At 44.6% G+C, this 13,071-nt stretch overlaps 1 protein-coding gene across 10 annotated transcripts in view; it reads right to left on the bottom strand.

Moving 5' to 3' along the window:
- HDAC4 (histone deacetylase 4) overlaps positions 1–13,071 on the bottom strand; it is a 123,351-nt gene that overhangs the window by 40,842 nt on the left and 69,438 nt on the right. For 6 of the 10 annotated variants that reach the window (XM_083401022.1, XM_083401020.1, XM_083401024.1 and 3 more), the window contains 4 exons: positions 11,485–11,708; positions 7,127–7,369; positions 3,415–3,601; positions 1,407–1,540 (listed from right to left, as the gene is read on the bottom strand). In XM_083401022.1, the coding sequence (XP_083257148.1) occupies positions 1,407–1,540; positions 3,415–3,601; positions 7,127–7,369; positions 11,485–11,708 (788 nt within the window). Of the gene's footprint in view, positions 1–1,406; positions 1,541–3,414; positions 3,602–7,126; positions 7,370–11,484; positions 11,724–13,071 lie in introns of all 10 variants that reach the window. The other 4 variants (XM_083401021.1, XM_083401016.1, XM_083401019.1 and 1 more) reach the window with 1 other exon arrangement.

The raw sequence follows: 13,071 nt of genomic DNA, 5'->3' as shown, positions 1-13,071 counted from the left end.
TTATTTTCTAAGCTTATGTTTCGTTTCCACATTTTTATTCTTAAATTTCTGAATTTCTTCTTCTCAAACTAAGCCAAGAAATTTAGGATGTTTTATGAAAACAGGTTTTTGTTATTCTGGCAACTGAAAATAACAAAAACAATTCATGAGCAATTAAACTGTCTCAGCAGGACTCACTGTGTTGAAATAATATGGTAAAACTTGAAATAACTAAGTAAGACACATCAAATAAAATATTGCTTGACTATTACTCATCTAGTGCACACAGGAAAAACAATATGTAGCCTTTTGATACCAGCTAATATGAGAGGATTGGAGTGGGTCTTAATACCCAACATATTTGTATTTAACAACAGTTTGATCTTGTGGACTCTTTTCTCTTTTCTCCAAATTCACTCAGATAATAACTAAATGAAGTTTAAAAAGGACTTGCACTGCAAGTTTTCCCTGGAGTTCCTTTCCCACATATTCAAGGCCTCTGATCTGAGATAACAGAAATGGATGAATGAATGAATATTTTATCTTAGATTGTTTGCAGTAACTATGCAGAGATAAACCACTGGACCCAGACTATGACCAACTCACACTCGGATCAGGCAATAAAATCTACAATGATGGTCTGGTATGCACATCGCACTACGTGCAATGCACAAGCAATTGGGCTCCAGTAGGAAAAAATTGTGGTCACTGCATGCCTCCCTAGTTTGGTTGCTGCACTGTGTTGAGCTAAACCATGGTTTGGTTTAGTGTGCTTATGTTTAGCTTTTCCAGATAAACCACAAGCCCTAAGTAATAGGCCAAACCTTGGTTACACTTAATGGTTAATCTCAAGAGAGCTAAACCACCAGCCTGAATTCAGATGACACACAAAGTCAAACCATGATTTAGCTTATCACAACGCTAGAGCAAATCAATGTGGGAGTTGGGGGATAGAAGCACAGCAGCCACAATCTCTTCTCTGGGAGCCCACACAGTCACAAGAAGACACGGCTTGGCTTAGTGTGAAATGCAAACCAATTATGCAAATGCAAGTAAATGATGTGTTAACAAACTAGTCAGAAATTTCAACCTGTGCATCTTTAAAATAAAACCTAATAGGCTTAGAATAAGTCACATGAAATTGCAGAGTTTTTCCCATGTATGTACTATCAGGTTGGTGTACACATGCAACAAAATGAAGTTGTAGAATCCCTGTGTTGTAGAGGGTTGGGTAACCTTTGACCACAGCTCTATTTCTGAAGGCCTGACCGTGTAAAAACAATAACAGCACTCCACAACACTAGCACATCAGACAGGAAGGTTCTATCAGAATGCTGCATATATAAATTATATATATGGGCAGGCCTCATTTCCCCAGTATCACAAGTCTGTTTGCCTTCCCCAGATTCTATTAGGCCATCCATTACCTCACACTTGCTGCGAAGACCTGTCTCCTGAAGCCGGGACCAAATGCTCTGGATTCTCCCTGCATGTTCTGGATGACTGTTTGTGTTGCCGCAAGTGCACTGGTGTTTCAGCATCAGAGTATCATACACAAGGCCTGCATTAAAGGATACAAAGTAACTCAGGCTGCAATCCTGTACTTATTTACCTGGGAGATAAACACTTCTGAGTAGATGCGTACAGAACTACATTATTAAATGCACTATTATTATATGTGCATAGAATGTATTCTTTGAAGTAGAGTATTTTGAATTGATTTTTGGACACAGCTTTACCAAAAACATGGGACGCGGGTGGCGCTGTGGGTTAAACCACAGGAGCCTGGGAGTTGCTGATCAGAAGGTTGGTGGTTCAAATCCCCGCGACGGGGTGAGCTCCCGTTGCTCGGTCCCGGCTCCTGCCAACCTAGCAGTTTGAAAGCACGAAGTGCAAGTAGAAGGTAAACAGCGTTTCCGTGCGCTGCTTTGGTTCACCAGAAGCGGCTTAGTCATGCTGGCCACATGACCCGGAAGCTGTACGCCGGCTCCCTCAGCCAATAAAGCGAGATGAGTGCCACAACCCCAGAGTCGGTCACAACTGGACCTAATGGTCAGGGGTCCCTTTACCTTTAACCAAAAACACACAAAAATAACCTGGGCAACAGAAAAAGGATGGGCATATTTTTGACATATTCTGGTGCTAGTGTTGAAGTTTCTTCTCTCTTCTACTGGCATCCAGTGAGAAGAGACAACAGTTCTAATTAAATCCAATGGGGGGGGAATTGAGAGAAGGAAGGTTACAGGGAACCATTCAGAGGGCCTTCTTGCTAGTCATGCTCACCCCATGGAACGCCATCCCATCAGATGTCCAAGAAATAAACATCTATCAGACTTATAGAAGACATCTGAAGGCAGTACAGGGAGGTTTTTATGTTTGAAGTTTTTTTGTATTTTAATACTTTGTTGGAAACTGTCCAGAGTGACTGGGGTAACCCAGCCAGATGGGCAGCATATAAATAATAACTTCATCATCATTACCCTCGTGTGAAGATATAGCAAGGTTGTGTCTGTGCCTTGGTGCAAGAAGGACCCCAGCCCTAACCCTACCAGAAGCCTCCAAACTGCTCTCCCCGCTGCCCACCCATCCACATCTTTTCTTTTCTTACATCTGACCACTGAAAAATACAAATCTCACCATGCTGAAAGGAAACAGTGTTCCTGAGAATATTCAAAATATATTATTTTTAATTCTGGATTCTGTTGGCCAAGTGAGCCCTCCCATTACTGGTTACTCATCCCTCTTCACAAAGGAGGTGGGGGAAGAGAGAACTGATGGGGGAGCAGGCAGGGGACGTGAGGGCTGCATACACCCTCCACATTTTGAAAATATTTGTAGATGATGCTTGCAAAAGCTCTCAAGGTTTTTTGTTTGGTTTTTTTCTTAGTATCTGGCCAAAATGTTTGCAAAATTCAAAAGGTTTTCAAGTCGGAGGTGGGGGTGAAGGAGGGCTATGCCACTAAACAGTTTTCCAAGAAGAGCAGCTTTTAAAAGTTTGTTTTAACCAAAGGATGAGCAATGGTCATGCTGAATGTAGTTTTATAAGAACCACAGCTCCCACGGGTTTTGATGCCAAAAAGGTTTCAAATATGATGATTTGTTATAATTTTGCTGACTGGCTCAAAAGACACAGGGGTGAAATAGGACTTCCAGAGACAACTTGTTGGGGGTTTTTCATTCTACTGCCTTTGACTCTCCTCTTCCTTACCACCTGGTTCTTATCAGGAAATTCTGCACCATACCAAGATAATGCTGGGGGTTTTTTTGGGGGGGGGGTTCTGTGCAAAGGAGGATACTAAACTGCTTATGGCAACTTTGCCTCAATGAAGCAAATCTTGACCTACACAACTACTGGCAAATACATTTAGAAGGCTAACTGTAACAAACTGAACTTACGGTGAAATTTAATACTGTGAGAATAGTTTTGTCCATTACCTGTTGTGAATTGTGGCTTGCAGGGTGGTTCCTGTACGGACATGGGGAAGTTGGCAGAGGCAGGTGAAGACTGGGCACGAGAAAGTGGCCTATGTCCTCCAAAAGACACTGGGATGCCAGCAGCTTCCACTGATGCCTGGTAGTTCCTCAGCTGAAGAATCCGTTGCTGTTCCAGTAGAAGTGCTTGCTGTTAGGGAGGGTGAATTGTTATTGCAAACACAAATTAAAATGATACAATGAATAAAATCACTGGTGCAGCTACAGAGAATCAGAATTGTAGAATTGGAAGGGACCCGGGGATCATCTAGTCCAGGCTTTCTCAACCCTGGGTCCCCAGATGTTTTGGGCCTGCAACTTCCATCATTCCTAGCTAGCAGGGCCAATGGTCAGGGATGATGGGAGTTGTAGTTCAACAACATCTGGGCACCCACGGTTGAGAAAGGCTGATCTAGTCCAATGCAGGAATCGCAACATGTGGCCCACCATCCAATCTGAAACCATACCAGGTCCCGCTTAGCTTTGCAAATGTGCTAGCAGTTTTATTGCTGCACCACTTCACATGTTAAGCCTTTTACCAGTGTTCCCTTAAAAAGAGTATTCAGACAAATGGGTACCACTCATATATCCTGTTAACATTTTGTTTATGAATGCGGTCTTGTTTTTAAATGGCAGTTGAATTAATTACCTTATCACCAACCTTTCTAAAGAGGAGGAGGAAGAGGAAGAAGCAGCAGAAAAAGAACATCTCAGATAATAATAAAGATAAATAGTCCAAGACTGCTGGGACACAAGCAGCAAATCCCACTCATTTTTTGAGTGGAGAAGGAGAAAGTACAGCAAGTGGAGAAAAATGCCAAAATAAGGAGTATGGGAAAGAGATGTGACAGAGAAGAACAGATCTCGACAGATAGCAAGAAAGAGAAAAAGTAAAAAGCGTAAGGTCTGAGAAATTAAAATGAGTCCCAAGCTGCTTGTTGGGCTTAAGAGTAATCCTGTGCATGGAAAGGTGAATGATCACTCTGCGAAATAAACTTGCATTTCAGTGTACGGCAGAGTTCTTTCCTGTGACCCCGCTTCTAGCGGGATCTCAGACGGCTAGAGCGAGTATGGCGACGAACTCGTGACGGAGCCTCAAGAACATCTTATAGGATGCTTATGAAAGCCTATGAGATGGCTATGAAAGCTGCTAAGAAATCTTACTTTGCAGCTTCCATTGCATCCGCTAGCTCTCGCCCGGCACAACTTTTTAGAATAATTAGGTCAATAACGTCCTTAGGAGGACAACCAAATTTAAGCACAAATTCGACCCACAGCTGTGAGGCATTTGCGAGCTTTTTTGCGGAGAAAGTCCTGTTGCTCCGTCGTGACCTCCCTGCCAATTTAGATACAGTGACTGAACTGGAGGCCCCTCGACTGACTTCAGGTCCAGTGTTGGACCATTTCGATCGGATACTCCCTACTGATGTGGATAGATTCCTCCAAGTTAGTAGGCCCACCACCTGCCTCCTTGATCCGTGCCCATCTTGGCTGATTAGGGAGTGTCCAGATGTTGCGCGGACCCCCCTGGTTGAAATTATCAATTTGTCTCTTGACACCGGGACATTCCCAGGGGAACTGAAGGAAGCAGTGGTGTGTCCACTCTTAAAGAAAACTTCATTAGATCCCTTAGACCTATCCAATTACCGCCCAGTTTCAAATCTTCCATACCTGGGTAAGGTAATTGAGAGAGCGGTTGCTGAACAGCTTGGTAGGTTTCTGGAGGAAACATCAGCATTAGATCCATTTCAGTCCGGTTTTTGTCCTGGTTTTGGGACGGAGACGGCTCTGGTTGCTCTAACAGATGATCTCCGTAGACAACTAGATCGAGGCGGGTCAGGACTGCTGATCCTTTTAGATTTGTCAGCAGCCTTTGACATGGTTGATCATGATCTTCTAGACCACCGCCTCGCAGACGTGGGGATACAGGGCATAGCCCGTAAGTGGTTGTGCTCTTTTATCTCTGGTCGGGGACAGAGGGTGGCACTAGGGAGGGAAATGTCATCGCGCCACTCCTTGGTGTGTGGAGTGCCGCAGGGCGCAATTCTCTCCCCGATGCTTTTTAACATCTTTATGCACCCCCTTGCCCAGATTATCCGGAGCTTTGGGCTGGGCTGTCACCAATATGCTGATGACACTCAGGTCTATCTGCTGATGGATGGCCACACCGACTCGGCCCCGAACACACTGACCAGATGTTTGGAAGCTGTAGCTGGATGGTTTCGTGGGAGCCGATTGAAACTAAATCCTTCGAAGACAGAGGTCCTATGGCTAGGTCGGGATGGCATGGGGATGAGGGACCAACTCCCTTCTCTTGCGGGGGCCCAATTAGTGCCATTGCCTTCCGTTAAGAGTTTGGGTGTAATCCTTGACGCCTCCCTTTCCATGGAGGCGCAAGTTACAGCAACAGCCAAGGCGTCATTTTTCCACCTTCGCCGCATCAAGCAGTTGGTCCCTTACCTTTCCCGCCCCGACCTGGCCACAGTGATCCATACGACGGTCATCTCCAGGCTTGACTACTGTAATTCGCTCTACGCAGGGCTGCCCTTGAAGCTGTCCCAGAAACTCCAGCGGGTACAGAATGCTGCAGCGAGGCTCCTCACGGGGTCTCTGCCATGGGAGCATATTCACCCAGTGCTTTTCAAGCTGCACTGGCTCCCGGTGGAGTACAGGGTCAGATTTAAGGTGCTGCTTTTGACCTTTAAAGCCCTTCGCGGCCTAGGACCCTCGTACCTACGGGACCGCCTCTCCTGGTATGCCCCACGGAGAGTCTCAAGGTCCATAAATAACAACACCCTAGTGGTCCCAGGCCCTAAGGAAGTTAGATTGGCTTCAACCAGAGCCAGGGCCTTTTCAGCTCTGGCTCCGGTCTGGTGGAACGCTCTGCCTCATGAGACCAGGGCCCTGCAGGATCTGATTTCTTTCCGCAGAGCCTGTAAGACAGAGTTGTTCCGCCTGGCCTTTGGCTTGGAGCCAATTTGATTCCCTCCCTCCCTCTCTTTCTTTTTTCTTTTCCTTCTCCTCCTACAATGAGGCTACATTTTAATATTTTAATGTTCCATTATTTTAATGTTGTATTTTACTTTTGCTTTTAAGTTGTAATCATTCATCTTGTTTTTATTATTGCTTGTAAGCCGCTCTGAGCCCGGCCTTGGCTGGGGAGGGCGGGGTATAAATAAAAAAAATATTATTATTATTATTATTCTAACACTGAGAAGATTCAGAGCCGTTCAGTCACTATAAACTCAATTATACACAATAATGATTCATATTAGGGCAGAGATTTGTCTCAATGGGCATGAACTACAGGTTGACAGCCCATGCACATCCTTTACCTTTTCATAAAAATGATTCAGTCATGAGGGGTCACACTTCCTGAATACGGTAAATATTAAATATGAGTGCCTGCATATGATGCAAATACAGAGGAAGGAAAAGAAAATGTGTCCAGCACTTCCTTTTCCTACATTTCTCAGATGAAACCAGATGAAGTCAATTTCACAAGCAGTGCTTCTGCCTCTTTTTAAAACGTCTATACAAAATCAGCTTTGTTTCAATTAGTAAATGTCTTTTATGTGGTTTATCTCCATTCAGAACAGCAAACAAACATACAAACCTCCAGAATATTTTCATCAAGTAATATTAGCATGCTGCCACTTATTGCACCATGTCTTACCTGTCTGAATAGCATCTCCTGCTCAGCTTGCCTCTGCCCTGGTTCTAGTTCTTGTGGCAACTCTCCATCTTCATCGCTCTCAACAGGTTCTTGCTTCACCTGGACCATACTGACTTCCTTTTGGTTTGATATCCGCTCAATATACGGGTCTTCTAAAAATGCCTGGTGTTCTCGCAGTTCTTCTTCAGTCTCTTCAGGATGGCTTTCATGCTGGCGGGAAGACTCATTGGATTTTGGCATAATCTGAAAACATTCCTCAAAATTAACCACTGAAAGTGTGACCTCAAGAGTCAAAGCAAAGTCTAATCAAAGAAACCATTTGCAATTGTAAAGTATGGGAGAAAAGTAAGTTTCCCTGCCATTTATAACAAGTTTACTTCTTATAACAAACTCTAAATTCCTAAACCAGATGCATGTGATATATTTTAAGCAAAGGAATAACACGATAGCTTGCTCATTTTCACAACTGTTTCATTTAACCACTCAGGCCCTCCAATGATTTCACAGCCTTTAATTAGGGTGTAAATGCCTGTGTTCAGGCGACACTGAGAAAGAGACACAGACGTGCTCTTAGCATGTCTTCTCCCCCCTCCCCCGCTTGCCACCAGACTCCCCCTTCCCTCTGATAAGCCTGCACTGCTCCAGGTGTAGCTGATCGGACCCAGGACTGACAAATCCAGGGTCAAACCAACTTGGCTTGATTTGGTTTGTGATTAGGTCACATCTGGTGCCCAGCTCTACGCCATACAATCAGATTTAGCACATGGACACAGATCTTGCCATGGCCCAAACAGGCTCCCTGGGTGAGTTGCAGATCTCTCCTACCTTTCCACTATGTTGGACACTTTGTATCCAAACCACTGTGTATCCTAAACAACTTACAGTGGTGCCTCGCAAGACAGAATTAATTCGTTCTGCGAGTTTTTTCGTCTTGTGATTTTTTCGTTTTGCGAAGCACAGTTTCCCATAGGAATGCATTGACGGTTTTAAGAAAAAGGCGCAAGACGTTTTTGTCTTGCAAAGCAAGCCCATAGGGAAATTCATCTTGCGAAGCAACTCAAAAAACAAAAAACTCTTTCGTCTTGCGAGGCATTCATCTTGCGAGGTACCACTGTATTTGGCAGAAAGTGTGGGCACTGAAAAAGGAAACTATATATTTTTAAAACTACTATATTTTTCCGTCTATAAGACGCCCCCTATTTTGGGGGCCTCAAAATGTAGAAAATAGGGGGCTTGAGCTTTGGGGGAGGATTATTTGGGGGGAATGCCGAAAACCGCTCACCAACCAGAACGCAGCACACAACCGCTCGTGTCGCTTACAATTGCCACTTACAATCTTGGGCTCGCACTTTGTTCCGACGGGTGAGCGATTTTTTGCATCTCCCCCCCCCCCCAACAATAAAGCGGCCAATTGCCACTTTGTTTCAGTGGGTGAGCAATTTTCGGCATTGGCCGCTTGATTGTTGGGGGGGGGGGGGATACCGAAAATCACTCACCCGCTGGAATGCAGCACACAACTGCTTGCGTTGCAGCTGCCTGATCACCTGATCACCGCCATTAACCCTCCTGCTTGCCGATGCAACAGCCAATAGACGGCTGCCCTTGTCACAGCAAGCGGAAATGTGATTGGTGGCTGCTGGTGGCGATTGGGGAGCTGATAGGTGGTTTCTGCGAGTTTTTAAGCGGCGACTGGCCACTGGATTGTTGGGGGGGGGGGGAGATGCCAAAAATCGCTCACCCATCGAAACGAAGTGCGAGCCCGATATTGTAAGCGGCAATTGTAAGCAATGTGAGAGGTTGTGTGCTGCATTCTGGCGGGTGAGCGATTCATTGAATTCCCCCCTCCCCAACAATCAACTTACAATCTCGGGCTAGGGCAAAAAACCATTCATGCATCCCCCCTCAGCACTAAGGTAAAGGTAAAGGTACCCCTGCCCGTTCGGGCCAGTCTTGCCAGACTCTAGGGTTGTGCCCTCATCTCACTCTATAGGCCGGGAGCCAGCGCTGTCCGCAGACACTTTCGGGTCACGTGGCCAGCGTGACAAGCTGCATCTGGCGAGCCAGCGCAGCACACGGAACGCCGTTTACCTTCCCGCTGGTAAGCGGTCCCTATTTATCTACTTGCACCTGGAGGTGCTTTCAAACTGCTAGGTTGGCAGGCGCTGGGACCGAACGACGGGAGCGCACCCCGCTGCGGGGATTCGAACCGCCAACCATGCGATCGGCAAGTCCTAGGCGCTGAGGTTTTACCCACAGCGCCACCCGTGTCCCTTCCCCCTCAGCACTACCTGTGTATAAGACGAGCCTAAATTTTGAAGCTTATTTTTGAATCAAAAAAGCTCGTTTTATACACAGAAAAATACGGTAATTAACAAGGCAGTCCTAAAAGTTTCTACTCAGAAGTAAGTCACATTGAATTCCGGTAAGTCAGGTTAGGGTTGCAGCCTAAATTAGTATGCTGCCTCTGTTGAGTTTTTCATAGCCCACTCGCTATTCCTTGACATTATCTGGAAGCAAGACGGTACCAACATGTGAAACAGCTGAACCTACAAACAGTCAAGTGGCAGGGCAGCCAGATTATTAAGCAGGGGAGGGCAGTTAGTGACCATCTATGTGACCATTTGTTCACACCAAGGAGTCAGGCCAGAGACAGAAGATTTAAGGGAATGAGTGCCAGGTGTAACATTTTTGGCTCGTGTGTCACCCGATCCTACTGACCCAGTAACTTCAATGCTACCCTTTGGTCATTTCAACTGTGACATTAAAGCATAAGAGAAAGTAGGCCAGGAGCTTTTTCCTCTGGCCATAGTATCACAGATAATGAGATGCCTGAATTCCATCGCCAAAGGACCTTGGTCAGCTTCATATGCATTTCTACTCTTCCCTTTGAACATTTGTTTTAAATGGGTTCTTAGTTATTTTCAACATAATTATCGGACAGGACCTAACCCACACAGCAAGAAACTGCACACAGCACACAGCTATGATGGTACAGTGTTAAGGTTCTCTGCTATAAGACAAAACTGGCAGACTGAGAGATTTCTGCTATTGTATGAGATTGAAACACTGGGAACTGTCCGTTGAAGCCTGAAATTGAGATAATCAACAGTCTAAATCCAGGTTTTAAGCTACTGAAAGGGGGGAAAGATAGTCTGCCTAGAAATAATAAACCTGATTCCAGGAAGGTCTGCATTCAAGCTTGAATAAATGAAATCTTTTAACACATATTTTGTTGCAATACTAGCAACAGGATCTTTAAAACTGACATAAATGAACTGCAGTATATTTACTTTCAAAGAGATTGCATCACCCATGTCTTCTAATAACCCTAATTTTAAGCTTTGCTTCACAAAGTATGTTTGTAGAACAGCAAATGAAATCTCCATGGAAATAATAGCTCTAAACTACATCAGTATGCTAATTTGAATGAAGTCCAGGTCTGGCACATGCATAGCAGTGGCATATTTCCAGAAGTACAAAAATGACGTCAGTGGCTTGTGTAATCATCTTGTCTTGCTCTGTTCTATAAACAAAGTGCTTTACCCCCCCCCCCAATTGTCTCTCCTTTTCTCACTGGAAAAAAATTTACACGAGCAGCCAAAGCTTTAGGCCAATATAACTCATTCTTGTGGTGGTTTTAATCAAAGAACAGCAATAATCTATCTACCATAAATGAAACCACAACAGTCTGAAAGCCAATCTGGTTACTGATTTCACTCCAACTGTAAGATGCCTATAGTAAGGCATGGAGAGAGAGGTGGGATGGGGAATAAACACACACCTAAAATCAGGATGTTCGTGAATTATATGTCCATTTGGAAATAAGCTTATCAGCTTACTCTCTCAAAAGGTTCTTGGAATTTTAGACATTAAACACTTACATAATTCTTTCAGCCTTCACATACCTCATAAATATTAATAGTCAATATACAGAATCCTTTTAGGAGGAGAAGGAAAGAAAGTGAGCAGCAAATGGCCTTAAGAAGAAGGAGTCTGTCAGGCTGTGAATAGAATTCAAGGTTCCCAGGTGCTAATTCAGTGTTCAGAATAATTCCTTTCACGCAGAATGGTATTCTGGTGAATGAATTAAGGAAACATACACACTTCACTCAAATAAGTGACTTTCAATGGAATCCTTTTTATTTCCAACTACTTAGTTTTAAAAAGCCAATTTTGTACACATTTCTAATGTCTAATTTCCCCCTGTGTTTTCTACGTTGATCCTAACAGTAAGCAATCCCAAGGATGAAGACAAATTGACATTACATAATTATAAGCAGTACATATTAGAGCAAAAAACATTTCAAAACGGGGGCATTAAAATTGCATGAGTAAGAGCCAGCGACCAGCATACCTACCTTGTTAATGTGCAGCTGCTGCTGCTGAAATTGCTGTTTGTGTTTTTCCAGGAACTGCTGATGTTGTTGCTGGATCACTAATTGCTGGAGGGCCTGTGCATTCTGGGGAAGAGGAGCAGACTGTGTGCGCCCCAAAGGGCGGTGTTGCCGCAGTTTGTGTATGGAGGGAGAGAGTCGATCTGTGCCCACCAGGGACTGCGCATGGAGGGGCAGTGCCCCGAGCCCTGAAAGATACCAGTCTGAAGATAATATGGAGGAAAACAGCGGAGAAGAAGAAAGAAGAAAAGAGGAAGGGAGAAAATAGCTTTTGAGTAACTCACACGGTAAGAACGTGTGCTATTAAGCCAGCCACCGTGTTATGTCATGCTGCTGAAAGGTTTTTAAAACAACAGAGATGAAGATAAACAATGAGACACAGTTTGATGTTGACTCAGAGTCAAGATTAGCTAGACAGCAATATGAGGAATAAGTGAGAGCTGTCCTGGAGACTTTTTCCCCCTAAAGACAAGCACTGTCACACTCCATCACAAGTGTCATTAATCAGCATATTTCCAATCTGCAGACACCCCAATGTGTCCGGCTTCTATTCACACAGTTTACTATTTGTGTACTCTACAGAATGGGCACTGAATTCCAGAGCAGGAAGCTCAACATTTTTCATTGGTGTGGGGAGAACATAAAAAATGGCCAGTTGATAAAACAGTACAGTCAAACCTCATTTTGCAGACGGGATCCGTTCCAGAGGCAAGTCTGCAAGCCAAAAATGACACAAAATAACCCATTCCGGTACTTCCAGGTTTGCCACGGACGATCGCCGAAGTGGGTGGAGGAAGATGCAGAACGATGTTTGACTGTATGCAGATAGTGGGGAGAGAGAAAGTTCTTGCCATCCTTTACAGCACTAGAACTCAACGTAATTCAGTGCAATTGACCAACAGCAAAATGGTCCATTGTCAGCATGTGGCATTCGCAAGCAAATGCCGGAGCCCCAAGGCCTGGGCACCTGGCTGGCTAGCAACTGAAAGGAGCACTGCACACCTACAGTAAACTTTCATTTTGATCTGTTCCTGATATAGCACACTCTGGTGCAACATTAACGCAGTAAGTTATCATTTTAACTCCTCCCCAATCCTCCTGGACACAGTGTCACTTCAGAGTGATGCTGCGTCTGGGGCACTGGAAGAAATTAAAATGGCACTTGCTCGCTGATGTTGTCTGGTGCGCCTTAACACAGCTATCACTGCAGTCAGTGCTCACTTCATCACTTGCATAGTCCGTCAGCGGCAGGATCCCATCAACCCTTGGCAGGGGGAACTCCGGGCACTTTTTATTATGCTTCTCTTTCAAGCCAGTTTGTGCTCACCCTAATCTCTCCTTTCCACATCCACCGTGGACACAAATTATTTCCTTTGTGTATTCATTATCTGTATTCTCTTAACTTATCACACTTTGGTCTGAGATAATATGCCGAGAGACAAAAACTGGGCACTCCATCCTTGTACAAGCCCTTGTCTCCTTCTTTCCTGACATGCTGTAACTGAAGTCTTCATGAATGTGCTAACTATAGATTTTCTCACTGCATCCAAA

Source organism: Podarcis tiliguerta (assembly GCF_965153285.1).
Source record: "Podarcis tiliguerta genome assembly, chromosome: 1".
Classification (NCBI taxonomy): Eukaryota; Metazoa; Chordata; class Lepidosauria; order Squamata; family Lacertidae; genus Podarcis; species Podarcis tiliguerta.
Note: the sequence above shows the minus strand (reverse complement) of the source record. Positions and strands in the feature narration are given on the sequence as shown.